This window comes from Phascolarctos cinereus, unplaced genomic scaffold, assembly GCF_003287225.1.
Source record: "Phascolarctos cinereus isolate Bilbo 61053 unplaced genomic scaffold, phaCin_HiC Scaffold_7;HRSCAF=346, whole genome shotgun sequence".
NCBI lineage: Eukaryota > Metazoa > Chordata > Mammalia > Diprotodontia > Phascolarctidae > Phascolarctos > Phascolarctos cinereus.
The window spans coordinates 55,569,969-55,591,814 of NW_027556180.1; the positions used below are offsets into that span (position 1 = coordinate 55,569,969).

Sequence of the window (21,846 nt, forward strand, 5' to 3'; positions counted from 1 at the left end):
GTTTGTGAAAATGTCAGCTGCTATTAGTAGCATGAAGGTAAGAAGGGTGCGGAGGGCAGAATTATCCAGGTTATCAGACTTACCATGAGAAAACATGAATTCGAGGCAGCTAGAGGTGGCACAGTGGAGAGAGCCCTGGCCCTGCAATCAGGAGGACCCAAGTTCAAATGTGGGCACAGACACCACTTTTACTGGCTGTGTGACCCTGGGCAAGTCACTTAACTCCAATTACCTCCCCAAAAAGAAAAGAAAACAAGATCAAAGAAAAGAAAGACGGCTAACACCAGCCTAAATTTAGAAATGAGCAAAACACCAACACTGTTTAACAATATTATAGAACGACCAGTTGCCTGAAGCAACAAATGGAAAAAGAAATGAAGCAGAAGAAATCCCAGTTAATGTCCTCAAATATATAAATGACATTCAGAAAAATTAAGCAAGGCTTGGCAGTGCTAAGAGTCATGGAACCAAATAAAAGAAGATCTTGACAAAAAATTTAATATTGTGAGGACATCATAAGAGATTTAAAGAATGCTGCAAAGAGCAATGATAATAAAAATTGTCTGGTGATGAAAAGAATGAAGAGATAAGTCAGTGGAATAAAATCTCAGACCTAGAAATTGAATCCAGTGTCTATAAAAGGTATTTGATAAATTCCCACTTAAGTTAGTGCTCAGTAGAAATGGTTGGATTTAAAAAAAACAAACCAATCGTAATATCTGTACTGAAAAAGAAACTGGATTTGGAGTCGCATTTCAGACCAATGGAGATGTTACTGTAATATTTTTAAATCTAAAAGGAAAATAATAATATTGTCTCAACCTTGATGCAGAGGGATGTTTTTATCAATGAAACTAGGAATCACTGAAAGCAAAATCAGTGATTTGATTTTTATAAAGATAAAGGGATTTTGCATAATAAAAGAAATATCTCTAAACTTAAGAGAATGTAATGTTGGGAACAAAGTATTCTCTTTAAATATATCAAATAAAAGTGATGCCCAGAATTTATGGGGAGCTGATACATGAAGCTTAAATGAGAGGACATGAGCACATACATGATGGAGGAAATATGAACTGCTGTTAATCCTAGGAAGAGATGTATTAATTCCTTTATCACAGTAAAACAAAAGCAAGATCACCCTAAGGCATGATTTTATTCCATTAAAATGACAATTTTTTAAAAAAGTATTAAAAATCGAATATTGGCAAGGTTGTAGAGGATTAGGCATTCTCAATAGGAACAAACCTTAGTTTTTGGACTTTGTAAAGCATTCAGAGGGCAGCTAGGTGGCGCAGTGGATAGAGCACCAGCCCTGAAGTCAGGAGGACCTGAGTTCAAATGCGGCCTCAAACCAAACACTTGACACTAGCTGTGTGACCCTGGGCAAGTCACTTAACCCCAATTGCCAGAAGGAAAGAAAAGAAAGAAAGAAAGAGAAAGAAAGAAAAGCAGTCAAGCAAATACTGATAATAGCTTTTCATTCAGTAATTCCATTTCTAAGAAACATAAAATATGAAGGGGAAAGAAAAGCTTGTCAGTGTAAGAATATTAATAGCTGCTGTGTTTATAGTAGGAAAAAAAATGGTAACCAACCAGTGGTTAGAAAATGGCTGAATAAATTCTGGAATTTTTGACATAAAGAAACCATAGATACACATAAAAGTGAAGTCAACAGACCTCATTTATACATATGTTGAGTACAATTATGGTGGAAGAGGCCTTCAGAAGTATCACAACTTTAGATTCAACAAAAACATTTTCTTTGTTTCTTTGTGGTTTAATTCATTTAGTTGTAGCTTATTGTATGGTAAGGATTTCATTTAATATTTTGCCTACCATTTTATTGATTTGATTGCCTTTTTGGTTCTTTTTAAAACAGGGACTTTGAACATAATAAAGCAGAAAATTTTATGTGTAGACCATTCCCACCTACTTTTTCCAGTTGAAAAACTCACCTGAATCTTTGTGTTTATGGTGTTTGAGAATTTAATGACTTAATTAGTACTATTACTTTCTTATTTGACCCCCCCAAAAGAAAAACCCACCACCTTATCATAATAACCATAGTTTAAATAAAACAAAGCTATGCTTACTACAAGATTTTATTTTGCTGCACTGTTGAACAGTAACTATCTCATGATCACATTACTTGGGACCTACTGAGGAAATATGAAAACAACTAAGTGTTGAAATTAAAAACCTGTTATAATCGCCTTTTCCCCTCAATTTTAAGCTTACTAATTAAAAGATGTAAATAGAATGCTGCTTATTGCAGATGAGAGCTAATGCTTTTTTCTTATTTTATTTTAAATTAGTGAGTTTAGGTTGTTATAACCCAAATCAATCTGTAGTTTTTCTTTCCTACACATTAGCATTTTTTCTTTGAATCATTTGTGTATTCCAAAATGTGAACCTGGTTATGAAGGAAAATTTTATAAATTCTTCCTTCTTAAGAAAAGGATAGTTTATCCAGTTAGTATTCTTAACAGCATTTATTGAAAACTTATTCATTTAAAATCAGGTTTTGCTCTCCTTTTAGTTATTCTTAAAAATCCCTCTTAATAGAGAACAGCAGTGTAGTAGTAGAAAGACCTTTGGGTTTGTAGACAGATGACCTTGATTCAGATCCTATCTTTGTTACCCTGATAGCCATATAACAACCATGAGTGTTAAATTTATAATCCAAGAAGAACAGAAAAAAAGAAAAAGAAAAATCCCACACAATGGACTAGACTGGTTTAGAATGTGTAGTCTTGTAATTTACATCTTTATTAATTTCTTAGGTTTATTCTGTTCACTAGAATGGTTTTATCCTTGTAGTGTTTAAAACTATCAAGCTAAATGTTCAAAAAAGAAAACTTTGGATTTCTTTTCATATTGTTTTCAAATTCTTTACATCTTTTTCCGTTGTGTTCATTTTAAGAACTGCTGTATGTACATATTCTGTTCTTCTGCTCGCAGTTCAGTAGTAAGTAAAAGTTAGTGAAGAATGTGTAAGTTTAACTTTCACTACACAAGATGTGGCTACAGTTGTACAGTTCATGAGATTGGGGTTTACATTAATTAAATCAGGAATAAAAGCTGTTACTTTTTTTTTTCAAATAAACTGGGAGAATATAGAAGAAAATAGATCATAACAAATTAACATATAGCAATTTTAACCCAATGGAGCAGCTGACTTCTCAACATTCTCCTCCCCTCTTTTTTCTGAAAAATTCTTTTTGGATCATTTGATAGTCGACTAAGTGACGTCCTCAAGAGAAAACGACTGCCAAAACGTGGGCCAAGAAGGCCAAAGTACTCTCCTCCAAGGGATGACGACAAAGTAGACAATCAAGGTAATGGCTTCTGGATGTCTGAAAGTACCATTCCTAATGTGTGTGCTGTAAGGTTCCCTGTATATTGATTTGTAATGATAATTGTTTATGTTTAGCTTAACCTGAACTCTTATTTACTTATATCCTGGCAACATGATAAATATGGCATGAGTGTCCGTTTTTAAGATTTGTGGGAATTTTATTCCTTGTGCTTAAACTTGATATTGTTGTTTTGTTTTGCATAGCTAAAAGCCCTACTACTACACAGTCTCCTAAATCTTCTTTCCTGGCAAGCTTGAATCCCAAAACATGGGGCAGATTAAGCGCACAGTCCAATAGCAACAACATTGAACCAGCCCGGACGGCCGGAGTCAGTGGTCTCGCCAGGGCCGCCTCAAAGGACACCATCTCTAACAATAGGTAAAGTCAGTTCTGTTTCCTTAGGCTTCTGGAGTCAAATACATGTTCATTGGTCTTGCTTACATCTCTACTCTAAAGTTAGAAAGTAATTATTCATATTTTCATTTAAAATATGAACTTGGTGATGAAGGAATCATAATGAGCTCATAAATTGGTATGTTTGGATTTGCATCTAGCTCCACAATCCAATCCTTGCTAGTCGTGTGACTCTGAATGAGCCATTTAAGTATCATTTCACAGTGTTGTTGAAGATTAATCAAGCATCTATAAGTCCAAGTGTTTGTGATATCATCTGTCTAGTTTTTATAAAATGTAAAGGCTTAGTCTTAAGATATTTTTCCCCCTGAAATATTAATTTGTTTACATCAGAATTTGTCATCACTTTGCTTTCAATCAAAGGGTTCTGGGTTCGGGCCTGGAAGGGGCATTAGGAAATGTCCCCTCATATTACCGATAAAGCCTGCAGTTTGAATGACCTGCCCAGAGTCTTCTGAAGTGAAAAAGTTCTCTCCTAGCTCTCTCCCCCTCCCCCCCAAGTTTTGAACCAAGGTCTTTTGACTCCAAATATGTTTTTTGTTCCAATGTATTTTAGAAGATAATTACTTTACACTAATTTCAGATGACTGCATTAGAAAAATAAACTGCAGCAGTACTGTTTTTCAAGAAGTTATAACCTTGGCTTATTTACTCATCAGGAGCCAGGAAGAACTAGGTGGTACTGTGGATAGCCTTTTGGACCCTGAGTCAAGAAGGCTGCGTCCAGCGTCCTGCCTCAGACACTTCTTATCTTTGTGACCTTGGACTAAATCATTTAACCTTATTGGTCTGTCATAGTTTTCCTCATCTGCAAAATGGGCATAATAATCTCACCTACCTTCCTGGAGGGCTGAGAGCATCCAGTGAGGTCACCTTTGTAGAGTGCTCGGCAAACCTTCAAGCTCTTTATCAATACCAGTTGTGACTATTAGGGACCATATATACTCTTTCATTGATATGAGAAACTCTCACATGCAGAAATGTTTTTCATCAATGCAGAGTGGCACTTCCTCTACAACTTATTTTTTGTTGAATTGTCTAGATCATTAAGAGGTTAAGTGCCATGGCCACGGTCACACAATTAGAATGTGTTTGAGGCTAGACTAGAACCCAGGTCTTTTTGGTTTGAAGGCCAACTTTCTGTCCATTATGTCATACTGCCCATTGAATAATCTCAGATGTCTGAGTTACATTTGTATAAATACGCATACATCCACAGCTTTTCAAAATAAAGGTTTGTGCCCAATTGCCTAGAAAAAAAAAAGAAAAAACAAAATAAAGGTTTGTATTATTACTGAACTGAAAGAAACAAAAACATTTTTCTTTAACCAAGCCCTTATTTGCCTTTCCTTAAGTGAAATGAATGGGGAAAATGAATACCAGGTGAAAGTTCATTTTTTTTGTTGCATTTTGTTTTGTTTTTCTCATCCAGAGAAAAAATTAAGGGTTGGATTAAGGAACAAGCTCATAAATTTGTGGAACGCTATTTCAGCTCTGAGAATATGGATGGAAGCAATCCTGCACTAAATGTCCTTCAGAGGCTTTGCACTGCAACTGAACAACTCAACCTCCAGGTAGAATTTAAAATGTGATTCTCAGGGATTCCATTATGTTACAAAAGCTTTTTGAGGGCCAGAATGTTGCTTTGTTAGAATGGTTTTGATATATGCTCGATGAGATGAAATTTTATACCAATTTATATGTAGTGATGATTGGGTTATGTTAATAAGTAGATGCTGACTGTTCTTGATGATATCCCTTGTTTATCTACCTTATTCTTACACCTGAATGTGTTGAACTCATTGTTAAATAACATAAATTGCAGCATCCTCTTTTGGTGGAAGTTCATTTAGAAATAGTTTAAGTACAACCTCACTTAGAAAAAGATGCATATAACAATTTCCAGGGGTAGTGCTCATTTCCAATAGGCATTGATATCCGTTTAGGTTAGCTTAATTACTGGTAAAGGAATCTTAGGGAAAAACTGGCCCTTTAGTGACTGGTTGTTGAATAATTGAAATCTGCAATCTGAACTCCTGCACTTATTTTTAGGTGGATGGTGGAGCTGAGTGCCTTGTAGAAATCCGGAGCATAGTCTCAGAGTCTGATGTCTCCTCGTTTGAAATCCAGCATAGTGGGTTTGTGAAACAGTTGCTGCTTTACTTGACATCCAAAAGTGAAAAAGATGCTGTGAGCAGAGATATCAGAATTAAAAGATTCCTTCACGTCTTTTTTTCTTCTCCGGTCAGTTCTCTGTTTAGTTTTGGAGCAGCTAAGTCTGTTTCTAGACTCTGACATTTTGTACCTGAATATAGAAGGAGAGCTGGGTGGCCCAATAGCTACAACACTGGACCTGGAGTCAGGAAGATGTGAATTCAAATTCAGACACTTAAAAGTTGTGTGATCTTGGACAAGTTACTTAATATCTGTTTGCCTAAATTTCCTTAACTGTAAAATGGATATAATAATAATACCTTCCTTCTAAGGTTGTTGTGAGGATCAAAAGACTTCTATCTGTAAATCACTTAGCACAGTACCTGGCTCATAGTAGGTGCTATATAAACGTTGGCTAATGTTGTTGGTAATATGATGCTTGACTGTCTCCTAAATTTGTATTTTATAATTGTTGAAGTCTTTGACTATCTTGGAACTCAAAAAAAGACATAGTAAAACAGTGTCCTGTCCTGTATCTTCCCCTTCACTCCCAATACTGTTTGTTTGACTGGTAAAATATCTGATCCATATATCACAGACCACTCTTCCTTTAGACTCCTCTCCATAACCTCAACAGGTTGGCATAGGGAAGGGGGGTGGGATGTGTAAAAAGGTCAAAATGTATAATCCTAAGAGTGTTTGATACTAAATTTATTTTAGCCTGGTGAAAATTGGTTCGGGATTCATGCTGTTCTGTGGACCAGCATTTGAGCAAAGACTGTATAAGTACAATCTAAGCAGTAGAATAACTTAAACAGGAACTGAGACTTAGGTAGCTCCCTAGAACTTTTCTAATGGTAGAATAAGGGCACCAGTGACTTTATTGTCTATACCTGCATCCATACCAATGAGCAATATTCTCTCTGCTCCTTCATGTGGTAGGAAGAAAAGGAACTTATTCCCCTGGTTTCTGAACTGGAGAGTCCTATGGGCTGTGGGTTCCCTTCCTGCTTATTCATAACCACAGATCTTCTAAGTAGTTGTAAGTTGTGTGTGGCTTTTCAGGCATTACGGAATTTGAGATGTTACTCAGCTCTGGTCATGTAGCGTGTCAGTGGCAAAATTGAGCATGTAACATAATATTTCCAAATTTGGCTTTACCAGTATTGCTTTTTATTCATCTTTACCTCTTATAACCTCAGAAAAGATTATGTATAACAAGACAGGTAAGGGAGTTGACAGTTAAAATTGTGAATTCGAATTTTTAAAGTTTTCCCTCCTTACAAAAGCATTAACTAATTGGTTTGCTTATAACTTTAGCTTCCTGGAGAAGAACCAATTGGAAGATTGGAACCGATGGGAAATGCACCTTTGTTGGCATTAGTTCACAAAATGAACAACTGCCTTAGTCAGATGGAGCAGTTTCCAGTTAAAGTTCATGATTTTCCAAGTGGAAATGGAACGGGGAGCAGGTAAGGATTAATTCTTAGGTGCATCCTTGCCATCGTGAGTTGGGATGTGTTTTCATGTCTAGGAAAGCTGCAACTTTCTCTCTTAAGTCAAACTCACAAATATCAAGAGCACTGGTTATAAATGATGAATACAACCTATTGTTACTTGTAACTCACTTTAAAACAGATCTTAAAAACTTTACAGAAGAGATTGAAATTATTATAACCATTATATTCTGTATAACCTGAGATTCAAAAGTATTGCCCACATCCTTTCTTACAATGTTGTTGCTCCTTTGTTTGTGACTGACAACTCAGGCTGTTGAGGTGAGCTTTATTATTTTCATATTTAAAGGAAATCCATTGCTCTGTAGGTTCTGAATATATATCATGTTTGCTACAATTCAAAGGACACTGGCTTAATGGTGAGGATAATTGCGTACTATAATCCACTGCAGACCACCAGTTAGCTATGTAACTTTGTATAAGTCGTTTTGCTTCTCAGTCATAAAATGAGAGGCTTATATCTTCTCTAAAATTGAACATATAGTGTTGTAAATAAATGGTTATATAATGATTTGTGCTGAATTCTGAAATTAGCAATGAAATTGACACAAATTCCCATTGATCTGATTATTAACCAATCTTTCTCTTGATTTTTAAAGTAGCTTTTTATAAACTACCAAAAAATTGTCCTACAAAATACCATCATATTAAAACAATTTGATTTTTGCACCTTTGAAACGAAGAGTAACATTGAATAAAATCTGTGTATTATGTGAAGAAATTAATGTTCGTCTTGTTGACTTGGGTAGTGTGTTTAATTTGTATTTTAATTATATGAAGGGGAAATAATGTTTGATCTAAAATGCCTACTAATACAGTCATTGAATACTTTAGATGCTTCATTTCTGATTTGAAAAGAATTTTTTTACAAGTATTTCTTTCTGCTATTTCATTAGCCATTGGTGTATTTTGATGAAAGTCATTCTGTTCCTTGTAATAATAAAGGAAAACTCATATATGTACAAAAATTTTTTTAAATAGATTTAATGAGAGTCTTACTAATATAAATTATAAGCTAGAAAATGAATGATAAGCATGTATATCTATTAGGAAACAAAGTTCATAATATTACCTATTGGAATGAATTTTACAACATAATGGCCTTATTCTAACTCTTCACTCCCTCCTTTACACACATAAGTTTGTCGGCTCCTTGAGGCCATTTTTTTTCTGCCATTCTGTTTTTACCTTTCCTCTCTCCCCCAATTAGGAGCTCAGTAAATAGGCCAGATGAGGGAGAACTTTTGTCTTGTTCAAGTAATAGTACCTTGCAGAAATTCATAATCAGTTACTGTGTTTTAGCATCTCTTAGATATGTAAAATATTACTATATCTATGTTTTGAAGTAAAGAACTTAATGGCAAGAACATACTATTGCTTTACAGTATTGTATGTTGGCCAGTTTTACACCCTTTAGGAGCCCTTAAATTTTAGCTCTAGTTGGGCAAAATAAGCAATTATATATTTCATCAAAATTATGTATTTGGAATGCTGAAAAAAGAAGCAAAATAGACTAAGAAAAATTATAAGACTGTGAAAAACAAACTGCAAAAAAGAAAAACAGAACAGTATTGTTTAAGCTGATGTACTATAAAACCCCAAAGATTTTGTATTTATTCCCATTCAAAGAGTTATTTCCCTCAGCTTATGGTTTATTTTTTATTATATATTATGATAGTAATCTTTGTTAAATTAGTTGAGTTTGAAGACATTGTTGGCTAAATGAGAAAATGTTTTCCCAATTTATGTGTATTTTGAGATGAGCGGTCAATTTGCATGAACCTCTTTCCCTGTCATATTTACTTTTATATATGTTGTTTGTAAGATGACAAGTGATAGAATAATTGTAGCAACTTTTTTCATAAATTATCTTGAGTTTTTCTCTCAACAGAGGATCACAAGCTTTAAAATTTTTCAACACACACCAGTTAAAATGCCAACTGCAAAGACATCCTGACTGTGCAAATGTGAAACAATGGAAGGGTGGACCTGTGAAGATAGACCCGCTGGCGTTGGTGCAAGCCATTGAGAGATACCTTGTAGTCAGAGGTACTTCTCCACATCTAGATGTCTCCATATTGATTTGAGGAAGTGTTGTTTGTTTCTTTATACTGATTCTCAACTCTCTCGTCTCTCATGCGTTAACTGAGCAAGGAAACTTGACTGTATTAAAGAAGAAAATGCTGCTGCTGTGTCTGTCTTTGTCATTACAGAATAATAGAATAAATGCAAGAAGAATTGAAATAATGAATTCTTGCACTCATATCCTGTGGGTTTTGTTAACTTTATAATTCCACTCAGTTCATTTTAACGAAGCCCAAAATCATTAGCTCTTTTTAGTTGCCTTTCAAAAAATGATACTATTTCTAATCATAGTAATCTGTTATGAAAACAAATGGAATGCCATCTATACAGTCATCTTAAAGTGTTTTAAGGCGTTTTTCATCTGACTGTTATAAAATACGATGTGTTCTTTTAAAAAAAAAAAGTGCTTTTTGTCTAAGCCACTATGTAGAAATTTACAATCCATCCTGTTAAGCTTTATTTTGCCAGGGAGTCTGATCTCAAGTTTTTTCTAGCTAACAGTTAGATGATAATATCTACATTATCCAACTTTATGTCCAAAGGTCTCTTGAACTAAGATCTATAAATTTGTAGTTGAGAAGAAAGAAAATATGTTAGATTTTATTGTTTTTTGTCAGTAGCATTACTGAGTAGAATGTTTTTATACTTAATGGTTCTCAGGAGCCATGTAGTTTTTCTCTGTAAAGATTCACAATTTAATATTTTGATGTTTTATAGGGGCCAATTGCTCCTAATCAGTAAGTCTGAGAATTCTTTGGTTAGAATGGCAAAGAGTATTAAGATGAACTCTTCTGTCTTTAGGCTATGGCAGAGTCAGAGAAGATGATGAAGACAGTGATGATGATGGTTCAGATGAAGAAATAGATGAGTCTTTGGTAAAGTTCTATTCATATTGAGTTTTTAATAGGAAAAAGTAGATGAAGTATAAATTAAATTTTTTTTGCCTTTTTTTTTAGGCAGCTCAGTTCTTAAATTCGGGAAATGTAAGACATAGACTGCAATTCTACATTGGAGATCATTTACTGCCATATAATATGACTGTGTATCAGGCAGTTAGACAGTTCAGTATACAGGCTGAAGAGGAGAGGGAATCTACAGATGATGAAAGCAATCCATTAGGAAGAGCTGGCATTTGGACAAAGACTCACACGATATGGTAAAAGTTTCCTCTGTTTTATTTTTTAATGCTTCAGTCATGAAGAATATTAAAATAGGTTTATTTTCTCATTCTCTTGCCATTAAAAATTTTTTTTATCTTGCCTGTTTCTGTAATAATGCCCATTTGTAAAGAATACAGAAAGCATTGATAAAATCAGTCTTTTCAGATAAAACAAATGTGAATTTTATGTTGTATAAGACAGTTTTATAAAACAACTGAAAAATGATAAAAGGTAGCTTTAATTTCAAAATTTTCTTTTTCTTGAAAATTTTCTTATCCATGCCTCCATCCAAATGACCAGATTATATGGGATATGAGAGGTAGAAATATAAGGCCATTGCTTGCAAATTGAAACCACTTCACTTGTTTTAACCTTCCTATTTATTTTCATATAGATATAGATAGATATAGATATAGATATATCTATCTATCTATCTATCATATAAAATATGTAATGAAAAAATATATATGTGTGTGTGTGCATATAAAAGTATTACTTATCTGTGAAGGTCACTTAGGAAATGAGAAGTTATTGCTTCAGCTTTTAGAAGGAGGCAGAGCTATGGTAGCACTTAAGAGGCATTGTGCATAGGGAAATCCTGTTGTCCTAGCTACTGTTTCTTTAGGGAGAGTCAGTTTTGCTAACCAGAGATATCAGTAGGATAGCTTTATTACATAAGCAGAAAACTGTTCTTATCCTGTAGCCTCTTCTAGATGGCACCACAGTTTCAAAAAAATTAAATTATTCATTTAAAGCTTAATTTTGAACATCTGTACAACTGATTAAACTTGCTTAATTAAATTTAATGTTCAATTTGTTGATTTCAACACATGATCTTTAACACTTGGAATTTTTTGTCTACTCATTGAATTCTCATTTTTTAAAAATATATGTTGGATGCTTTTCTGTCATCATTTTAGGTATAAACCTGTAAGAGAAGATGAAGATGGTAGCAAAGAGTCTGTTGGTGGTAAAAGGGGAAGGGCCCAAACAGCTCCAACAAAAACTTCGCCTAGAAATGCAAAAAAACATGATGAATTGTGGCATGGTATGTTTTCTAGAAAGTAATGATTAGAAGCTATCGTCTCACTGAGTTTATCGTTTTAAAGAAGTATTTGCAAATATCAAAATATTTTTTGTTCTACTGAAAAAAAAGTTGAATGAAATACATTCAGACTTTCTACTACCTTAACCCTGACATTAAAACCTTTTGAAACTAAGACCTTTGAAACGTAAAAGTCTGATGTTTTCCTTATGCTGGGTAAGAACTTGTCTTAACTGAGAGATCCTTCACACCACATGCAGTAAACATTTAGTACCTTCTGAATGGAGGCATTATACAAGGGGCTGGTGATAAGAATCCAGTCTGTATCCTTGATAGCTTTCTGTTATCAAGCCTGGGAAACATGTTTTTAAGTAATTTTTTTGTGTGAAGTGAATCCTGTGTTACCATTTACTTCTTCGGAAGTAAGATTGTTCATTGGAGGACATCTCCCCCCCCCCCCCGTTCTTTGCCAGAGCCCCTCACCTCTGCAAAGGACTGAGAAGTCCATTTTTTCCTCTCCTTTTTGTGGCTAAGCTTGGTCATTATAATTGCACAGCCCTTAGTTTCATTTTTGTTTTCTTCCCTGTATTGTTTTTGTCATTGTGTGTACTATAAAACTACCTGGTTTAGCTGGCTTCATTTTGCATTGGGGTTGTGTTTTTCTGCCTTCATGTATTCATGCCTTCATTTCATCACCTGCTCTCTGCTTAACCTGAGGATAGTCATACTTGAAACTCTGTTTATTTTTTTCTTTTTCTTAGTTTTGTTGTTGTTGGTTTTTTTGGGTTTTTTTTGCGTTTTCGTACTTTATTAAACACAGTAGCCCCGTCTGAAACCAGGCTTCAGGTTATATAAAGTGCATTAACTCTGTTGTTAACCATCAATTCTGCTTCTTGAGCTTAGAAATGAATGAGATGCACAAATGAAAAGAATTGAGTGTTTAAACACTTGTTCTGATTTTGTAATTTACTAGTATCATGTTGATGAGTCCTTTAGGAACATCACTTCAACTATCATTATTTGAAGTTTTTGAGTTAGTGTAACTTACTGTTGTTCGTGATATATGTTTCATATAACACTTTTGGTTTGTAGCTAATTATCCCTTCTAACATGGTCTACTCTCACGTGATGGTTAACTACGAGATTTATTTGTATCCTTCAGTGCACTTCTTTTTTCTTTCGTTTTCTGATGCCTTTCTTTTGCTAGTCAAGAGATGCCAAGAGAGGAAGAAATTCATTCTTTAGAAGTAACTTGAAGTTAAATTGAAACTGCTTTCTTAGTTTTGGCCATTATATTTCATAAAATTTGTGCTCTTTTTCATCTTTCATTACCATTAATTCTTAATTCAGTATTTGAAGGATTATTTGTATTGTTGGTATAGACATTTTTGCTTACAGAGATGGTAACCTCTCTATTCCCTTTAATACATAGTATTATTCATCACCCAGTGGCAGATGAGCTTCTCTAAAAAGCAGATGGCACTTAGTGAATCTGCATTCAGAGTCTTGCCATCCATAATCAAGAAATAACTAGAAAAATTCTTTAGATTCACACTAGCTATTGTATTGAGTAATAAATTCCATTGGCTCTACTGTCTTGCCATAGTTGCTCTAATACCTTTACTTTGACTTTTCTTCCTTTAGATGGAGTATGCCCATCAGTATCAAATCCTTTAGAAGTTTACCTCATATCTTCCCCACCTGAAAATATAACTTTTGAAGACCCTTCATTAGATGTGATCCTTCTTTTAAGAGTTTTACATGCCATCAGTCGTTATTGGTATTATTTATATGATGTGAGTAATCTTAGTTTTCTGAGATTATGTATCAGATTAATTTCATTATCTCATTATAATATGTCTTTATGATGAGTAATACAAACCTATCAGGGGTAGAAATAGAAATTGGCTGTATAGAATAAAATGATATGGATCTCAAACATCTCATTCTTCTTTTTCCTCTGGCCTATGTACTATTTAAGCTCTGCAACTCTGCTTAAGAATGTTCTTGGTAAGAACTGTCAAGGCATGAAATTAAGTCAGAGTATGAAAATTTTTTTTTAACGTCTTTAATGGAAGAAACTCTAAATCAGAGTCCTGGGTTCAGATTTCATCCTTGAGAAAGAAAGGGTGGTCATTTGAAACATTTTTTTCCAGTGCAAAGAAGATAATAAGTATAGAGAGAATCACAGACCAGCAGAAGAGCTTACAAAGTGCTTTGTTGACTTTGTTTTAAGTTACACAAAACAGAGATTTTCAGTTTATTGTGTAATCCTCTAGATGTATACACTTTTACCTTTTACTTCTTAAGTATATAGAAATGCCTATTATGTTTTAAGTTCAGAATTTATAAAAACAATAAGAACAAAAATCTCGTGTTTGCCACTTACCTTACTTTATAACCTTAGACAAGTCTCAATTTCCCCAAGCCTTAACATCAGCAAAAACGGGGGCGGGAGAAGGTGATGATAACTATAGTACCCCTCCCTTGCGATAATATATGTAATGTGCTTGGCTAAATTTCACTACATACACATTCTGTTAGCATTTATTTTATATCTTTTGTACCTTTTGGTCAAATTTTAATTCCAAAGTTGAACAGAAATGAAGTGCTAATCTCAATATTGTTTGCTTATTTGTAAATGGCATTTGAATATACTAAAAGTCAATAGTGTTTTTATTTTAATGAAATACATATAATAATTGCCAGCCTTTTGAACTGAGTTGCCAAAATATTAGTCTGGCTTTTATTTGTATTACAGTAATACTTCCCAAATATTTTCATTATGTTTTCAGTACACCCATTGACAGTTGATGTGGAGGAGGAGGGCAGGGAGCCAAGTCAGTGTTGACTTGTTAGAAGAGCAGAAGGGAGGAAACCAGAAACATTGGCCTTAGATTAGGCGTAGTACTCCAGAAAGAGCCTAGTTTATTGAAATATACTAATAATTGTTGGGTAAATGGTAGATTCTAAATTATAAGGAGATTCATAGTTATAAAAGGGGGTAATGTCTCACAAAATATTATTGTTGGTAAATAACAGTCCTTTAAAAAAATTACAGAATGCAATGTGCAAGGAAATTATTCCAACTGGTGAATTTAACAACAGTAAACTGACTGCAAAAGCAAACAGGCAGCTTCAGGATCCTTTGGTAATCATGACAGGAAACATCCCAGCGTGGCTCACTGAGCTTGGAAAAACCTGGTATGACTTGGCTTGCTTCCACTGTGTGTGTGTGTGTGTGTGTGTGTGTGTGTGTGTGTGTAAGTAAGACGGAGAGAGAGAAAGATGTAGTGTGCTAGATGTACAGAGATACCAGAAATACTAATGCTTGTCTGCAATTGATTTTAATACTGGATGTGATCATTGTACCCATAATGGGATAACATGGAGTAACCTCTATTTGCCTCAATTTCTTTAACTCTAAAATGGAGTTAAAAATAGCATCTACCTCCCAGGGTTTCTGTGAGGATCAAATGTAATATTTGTAAAACACTGAGCACAGTGTCTGATGTATAGTAGCAACTATATAAGGGCTAGATATTAATTATGTATACACATACATTTTTGTATGTGCATATATGCATAAAGCTTAAAAATTGTTTTTCACATTTTATGCATGTTCAAAGAATCATGTAAATAGTGTCTTAGTTTGAAGGCATTCATGCAATAAGGTTAACCCAAAAGATGATTCAGATTATTCAGATTTTAAAATTATTAAAAGTTTACTTAAGAACACAACCAAATAGACAAAATTGATTGCATTACAGAAGTACCTTTAAGAGAAGCATAATAAAACCGAGACCCAGCTAGCTTTCACTTACTTCTTGACATCTTAAAATTCATTTCAGTTCAGGAAATATTTTGCAACATACATATATGTGTTGGAGACACTGTGATCAGTTCCAGAACAAAAAAACTGCCCTGACCATGTGTATGCTTCATTCTTGTCTTTACATAGAAGAGTTTTTCATGTTGCTCAGAGATTAGCTGCCAATATAGGCTTCGTGTTTTTAATACACCTAAACAAGACAATTTTATCTTGCATCTCTCTAGCCCATTTTTCTTTCCATTTGACACTCGGCAAATGCTTTTTTATGTTACTGCGTTTGATCGAGACCGGGCCATGCAGAGGTTATTAGACACCAACCCAGAAATCAATCAGTCAGACTCTCAGGACAGCAGAGTTGCCCCTCGACTTGATAGAAAAAAGGTAAGTTTCTCAAGAAGTTATTTTTGTAGTCTTTTTTTCTCGTACACTTAGTTGACATTTGCAAGTAAAATAGAAGAGCTGATATTAACGTGCCAGTTGTGCTCCATTGATTTCCTTCTTTTTTAAGTGTTAAATGCTGTGCTTGATGCAGGGATAGTAAACACAATTGTCCCTTTCCTCAAGTAGCTTACATACTTTTTGTCGGGGTTGAGGTTGGGGAGGATTAGTGAGGAGTTAGAACGTAACGTAGGCACATATAATAACGAAAACAATATTTTTTTGCTAATGTTTTCTGTCACCAGTTGCGATATTGCCGTCTTTTCTTTCACCATCTGGTTTTGGTCTTTTCTCACTCATTAAAGTTATTCTTTCCAGTTTCACATCCCAGTATTTTCCCACATCATGGTACTTTTTTGTTCATCTCCATCATGACTTAGTCCACATATTAATCTTTTTTCTGCTGAGGTTAACATCTCTTCCTAATTGGACTTACTGGAAAACTCAAGCTTAGTAATAGCAAAAATCACCAGTTGTGGTTTGCTTTGTTTACTTTTTTCACATCCCACCCCTTCTCTGTACTCCCTCAGCTTGCCTTCTCCCGTCAAGACGAGACACAGGCAGTGCTTACCACATGAATGCTGCTAGTTAATTTCCTTTCCCCAAAACTTATTTTTAGTCAACCCTGTGAATATGTTTGTGTTTACTCATTTTCTAATTATGCTGCGCATATTTAACATCTAGCTGTTAATGGAATAGAAAATTCCTTGCAAGCAGGCATTATTCCATGATTTGTAACATGCTGAGTTGAGTGGCCTAGCAATACAGGAAGGGTACCTAATAAATACTGATTGACTGGTTGGTTGATTGACTTCTGGACCACAGCATCTCTCAGATCCTTGTTGTTCATCACTGCAGAGATCATTTAATCTAATGATGTCACCAGTGTACCTAGAGAGATAGTTCATTGAACTGCATTCCCAAGGTGCGGTGGGTGTAAGGATTGCCTCCCAATTATATTTGTGTCTAACATGCTTTTTGAGAGGATTTGGAGTTTTTTACTTTTTAACAGACTTTTTTTAGTGATATTTTTATATCCCCTAGATTTCTCCCCTGTACATTTTCCCATTTCCCCTCCCAGATTGTGAGAACTTTGTTTAATATCATAAAAAGAATCTAAGACCAAAAGTAAGCAATGTATGTAATGGGATTACACTAGAAGCTTTCCTAGTAAATAGAGGGATAAAGCAAGGATGCCCCATCTCCCCACTCTTATTTGTTATAGTTCTAAAAATGCCAGCACTAGCAGAGAAAGGCATGAAGAAAGGAAATACCTACACATTTTTGCTAATGACATGAGGGAAATTCTGGGAAATCAGCGCAGAAAGTAGGACAACTAATAACTTCAGAAGTGTTGCAGGCTACAAAACAAACATAGAAAAATTAACAATATTTCTATATAAATGCAATAGGCTGTAATAGGAAAGGAAATGACATTAAAAATAACTACAAAATGCATGAAATTTTTGGAAGTCATTCTACTAGAGTACTCTCAATACCTACACAGGTTTGATTTCAAAGTGCTCCTTTCAAAAACAAAGAATAACTCAAATAACTATAATATCCAGTGCTCATGCCTGAGTCATGCCACTGTAGTGATGGGAATACTACCAAAGTTAATTTACAGTTGAATATTATTCTTACTAAAATACATAAAGGATATTTTAGAAGTAGATAAAACAATAACAAAATTCATTTGGGGGATGAAAAGATCTGGAATATCAAAAGAAATAATGAAAAACGGTAGGAATAATAGGGAAATAGAACTTTCTGACCTCAGACCATATTAAAGATCAGCAACCCTAAAAACCATTTCATACTAAAATCTAGGAAAATACATGAGTGGAACAGGACTAGAATGGAAAGAATTAGAAAAAATAGACCTCCAGTAACATAAATTACTTAGGAAAATACTCCTTATTTGATAAAAAAAACAAAAACAAGAACTGACTGAGAAAACTGGAAAGCAGTGTGGCAGAATTTTGGCCCTAGACCAACATGTTACACCATTTTCCATAACAAATTAAAAATGGATATGTGACCTGAATGTTAAAGATCATAATGTAAAAAATTTGGAAGAGAATCATATACCTTTCCCCAGCTATGAATAGGGGAAAAGATTTTAGCCAAACAAGAGGTAGAAACAATTACAAAAGATCTTGCACAAACAAAAGCAGTGCATCCAGGATAAAAAAGAAAATGATTGCCTGGGGGAAAGGTGTTTATATTACATTTCTCAGATAAGAGTCTGATATCCACAATACATAGAAATATAAAAAACTAAGGCTATTATCCATAGGAAAGTGGTCACAGAATATGAACTGACAGTTCGAAAAGAATTGAAAATTTGAATTTTTACCAATAGCCTTTGCATGACAATAATGGGTTAGCCACTTTTTATCCTAATTAAAATTATATTGTTGCAATTTGTTGTACTTGGAGACACAGCTGCAGCTTTGTTTCTCAATTATCACCTAATGAAGATCTCATTTTTCCTAATAAACTCTTTTTCCCAGCGAACTGTGAATAGAGAAGAGCTTTTGAAACAGGCAGAGTCTGTGATGCAGGATCTTGGCAGCTCAAGGGCCATGTTGGAAATTCAGTATGAGAATGAAGTGAGTATCTTTTCCATTATTTGAGAACCGACTGCTTAATAAAACCAAACCTCTTTTAAGCACTTTCATGGAATACTCTTATTACTCTTTGGAGTGGGGAAAATTCTCCGCAGTTCTTTTTGGTTGGTTGGTTGTTTTTTTTGTTTGTTTGTTTTTGGTTTTGTTTTTTTTTTGGGGGGGGGTTGGCTAGGCAGTGGGGTTAAGTGACTTGCCCAGCATCACACAGCTAGTTACGTGTTGGGTGTCTGAGGCTGGATTTGAATTCACGTCCTTCTGAATCCAGGACGGTGCCCTATCCACTGCACCACCTTGCTGCCCCTATGTAGTTCTTTTTGGAAATGAAAAGCATTTGTTAAGGACTTATTACGTGCAAAGAATTGGCAATACAAATAGAAAAGTAAGAACAGTCCTTATGTTTCATCACAATCACATACCAACACTTGTTCGGCTATTCCCCAATTGATAGACATCCCCTTGGTTTCCAGTTATTTGCTACCACAAAAGAAGCTGCTATAAAATAATTTTGAACATATGGGCCCTTTTCCTCCTTCTTTGATCTCTTTGGGGTATAGACCTAGCAGTGATATGTTGTGTCAGAGGGTATACACAATTTAATAGCTTTTGGAGTATAGTTTCAGATTGCTTTCCAGAGTGACTGGGCCAGTTCTCAGCTTCACCCAAAGTGCAGTGAAGAACTAGTTTTTCCATAGCCCCTCCAGCATTTGTCATTTCCTTTTTTTTTTTTTTTGGGTCAGTTTTGCCAATCTCATAGGTACCTCAGAATTGTTTTAATTTGATTATTTCTGAGCATTTTAAAGTAAGATTCACAGTGGATTCAATCTGGCCTTTGTGGGAAATTTTATGACCTTATTTTATTCACTGAGGTCAAAAGCACACTTGTTCATTTATACTCCTGCCTCCAGTGGACAACCGATATTAACATGGCGTTTTTTTTTTTCCTTAGAGAGAAGTACAGCTGGTTAAGTTTTAGACAGTGTTGTATTATTAAAACCAAAGCATGCTGTCTTATAGTTGAGAGAAACTTGGAAACTAATTCCTTTCTGGTGATCATCCTCCTCCATAAAGTTGCTGAATGGAATGGTCCTAGATATTGGATTAATGCTCTAAGCCTCAATTTCATTTATAAATAAAGGGGGTTGATGAGATTATGTCATCTTTTCCAGCACTAAATCTAATATCCTTATTAACTGATAAACCTCTTGAACCTCAGTTTACTCATTTTCAAAGCAGGGGGTTTGTACAAGGTAATTTCTAAAATCCCTTCCTACTTGCAAATGTCTTTCGATGGGAGAAAGATGAATTTTGCATCTAACCAGTTTTGAAAACAGCAATACCTCAGCCTAAGATTTGATTTAAAAATAAGAACATGACAGCTTCAAGATGAAGCCAGGTCTTTGCTGCTAGATTAGATTAGGATAATGCACTGGCTCATGTGTTGTCAAGGCATAGCGTGTTACACTGTTACATTCTATGGAGTTCCCCATGTCTGTCCCCTCGTTTTAGAGACGGAGTCATATTTCCAACCCAGCTGTTAGATTCCTGTCTTTTCCCATCTACCATGATGCTAGTATCGTCAGTTTCCTCCTCTTCTCTCCAGAAATGAAGGAATTATTACATAAAGGACAATGGAAAATGGCACAGTACTACATGTTGTATGGCTACTTTGACCACATCTTTGGTGAATTGACTGGAAGATGGAGTCTGCATAAATTCTAAAATGGTTCTCTTTTTTCCCCTTCATTAGGTTGGTACAGGTCTTGGGCCTACACTGGAATTTTATGCACTTGTATCTCAGGAACTACAGAGAGCTGACTTAGGCCTCTGGAGAGGCGAAGAAGTAACTCTAACTAATCCAAAAGGTGATTTGGGGCAAAATCAAATGCTCCATAGAGAATAGCTCAGACAGCTTCACAGTTCATTAATTCTGTGTTTCAAGTAGCATTGTGCACTTCGTTGCCTTAAGTTGATCTGTGCAAAATACGGCTTGGACTAGAGGATTTCTTCCTTTCTATGTTTTGCATGCTTCGTTTAGGGAATATAACAAGTCAAACAAAAGTGGAATTCATTTTAATAGCTTGGGTCTGTTAGTTTATCTAGAATATAAAGAGTTATCATTAATTAATTCTTGTTACAGGAAGCCAAGAAGGGACCAAGTACATTCAAAACCTCCAAGGCCTGTTTGCACTTCCCTTTGGCAGAACAGCCAAACCAGCGCATATTGCTAAGGTTAAGATGAAGTTTCGCTTTTTAGGAAAATTAATGGCCAAGGCTATCATGGATTTCAGATTGGTAAGTTAAAGACTATAATAATTTTTAAAAAATAAATACATTTTCACAGAAATGTGGGTGTGAGCATTGGAAGGAAGGAAGCTCCATGGCTGGTTAGCCCATACAGAGGAATGCCACATGTAACGCACCCAGCAAGCAGTCCATTACCTACTGAGATGGCTGCCCGTTTTTGCAGAGTGGGAAGTTATTAGGAACTTTTTTCTTAAAATCAGACTTACAGTGGCCTCTTGACAACTTTTACCTGGTGCTTTTGGTTCAGTCCTCTGGCACCACACTGGACAAGTCTGTTCCCTCTTTATGCGGCAGCTCTTTAAGTATTTAGAAGATAACTGTTATGTTCCCTCTGAGTCTTCTCATCTTCAAGCTAAACATTCTTGATTACCTCAGCTGATCTTCATGTCCTGTCCTCAGCCCTTCAGCCATCTTGACTGACTGTCCTCGGGATAGCCTCCAGCTCGTTGGTGCCGAGAACGAAGCATAGTACCTCAGATGAGGTCTCCGAAGAGTGCAGTGCAGTGGGATCCCTGTTTTGAAGAGCTGTGCCCCTTTTGATCTCCCCAAGATAGCATTTGTTTTGATTGGCACAGTGTACTGCTCATTCATGTATGCAGTCCATTGAAATCTTTTGATCCATTTTTGGAACAACTGTTGCCAATCCCTGCTATACTTATAAAGTTGATATTTTCTAGCCTAGTGCAAGGCTTTATATTTATTATTTTAATTGAATCTTAATAGCTGCACTCTCATCTTCTTGCCTATCGAGGTCCTTTTGCATCCTGGTTGTCATATAGTGTGTTAGTCATCCATTCTAGTTTTGTGCCATTTGCAGATTTCATGAGCATTCCATCTGTGGTTTTATCTGAATCGTTGATAGAGATGTTAAACAGCACAGGGCCAAGCACAGATTTCTGAAG

The 21,846-nt window shown here is 35.2% G+C and overlaps 1 protein-coding gene across 13 annotated transcripts in view; it reads left to right on the plus strand.

The window, feature by feature from the left end:
- Positions 1–21,846, plus strand: part of TRIP12 (thyroid hormone receptor interactor 12) — a 181,013-nt gene that overhangs the window by 144,910 nt on the left and 14,257 nt on the right. For 10 of the 13 annotated variants that reach the window (XM_020970927.2, XM_020970926.2, XM_020970933.2 and 7 more), the window contains 15 exons: positions 3,241–3,341; positions 3,566–3,740; positions 5,209–5,350; positions 5,829–6,020; positions 7,251–7,402; positions 9,324–9,496; positions 10,334–10,407; positions 10,489–10,688; positions 11,613–11,740; positions 13,382–13,533; positions 14,799–14,941; positions 15,794–15,950; positions 18,524–18,622; positions 20,388–20,502; positions 20,778–20,932. In XM_020970927.2, coding sequence (XP_020826586.1) covers positions 3,241–3,341; positions 3,566–3,740; positions 5,209–5,350; positions 5,829–6,020; positions 7,251–7,402; positions 9,324–9,496; positions 10,334–10,407; positions 10,489–10,688; positions 11,613–11,740; positions 13,382–13,533; positions 14,799–14,941; positions 15,794–15,950; positions 18,524–18,622; positions 20,388–20,502; positions 20,778–20,932 — 2,158 coding nt within the window. The remainder of the gene's footprint in view (positions 1–3,240; positions 3,342–3,565; positions 3,741–5,208; positions 5,351–5,828; positions 6,021–7,250; positions 7,403–9,323; positions 9,497–10,333; positions 10,408–10,488; positions 10,689–11,612; positions 11,741–13,381; positions 13,534–14,798; positions 14,942–15,793; positions 15,951–18,523; positions 18,623–20,387; positions 20,503–20,777; positions 20,933–21,846) is intronic. The other 3 variants (XM_020970931.2, XM_020970932.2, XM_020970936.2) reach the window with 1 other exon arrangement.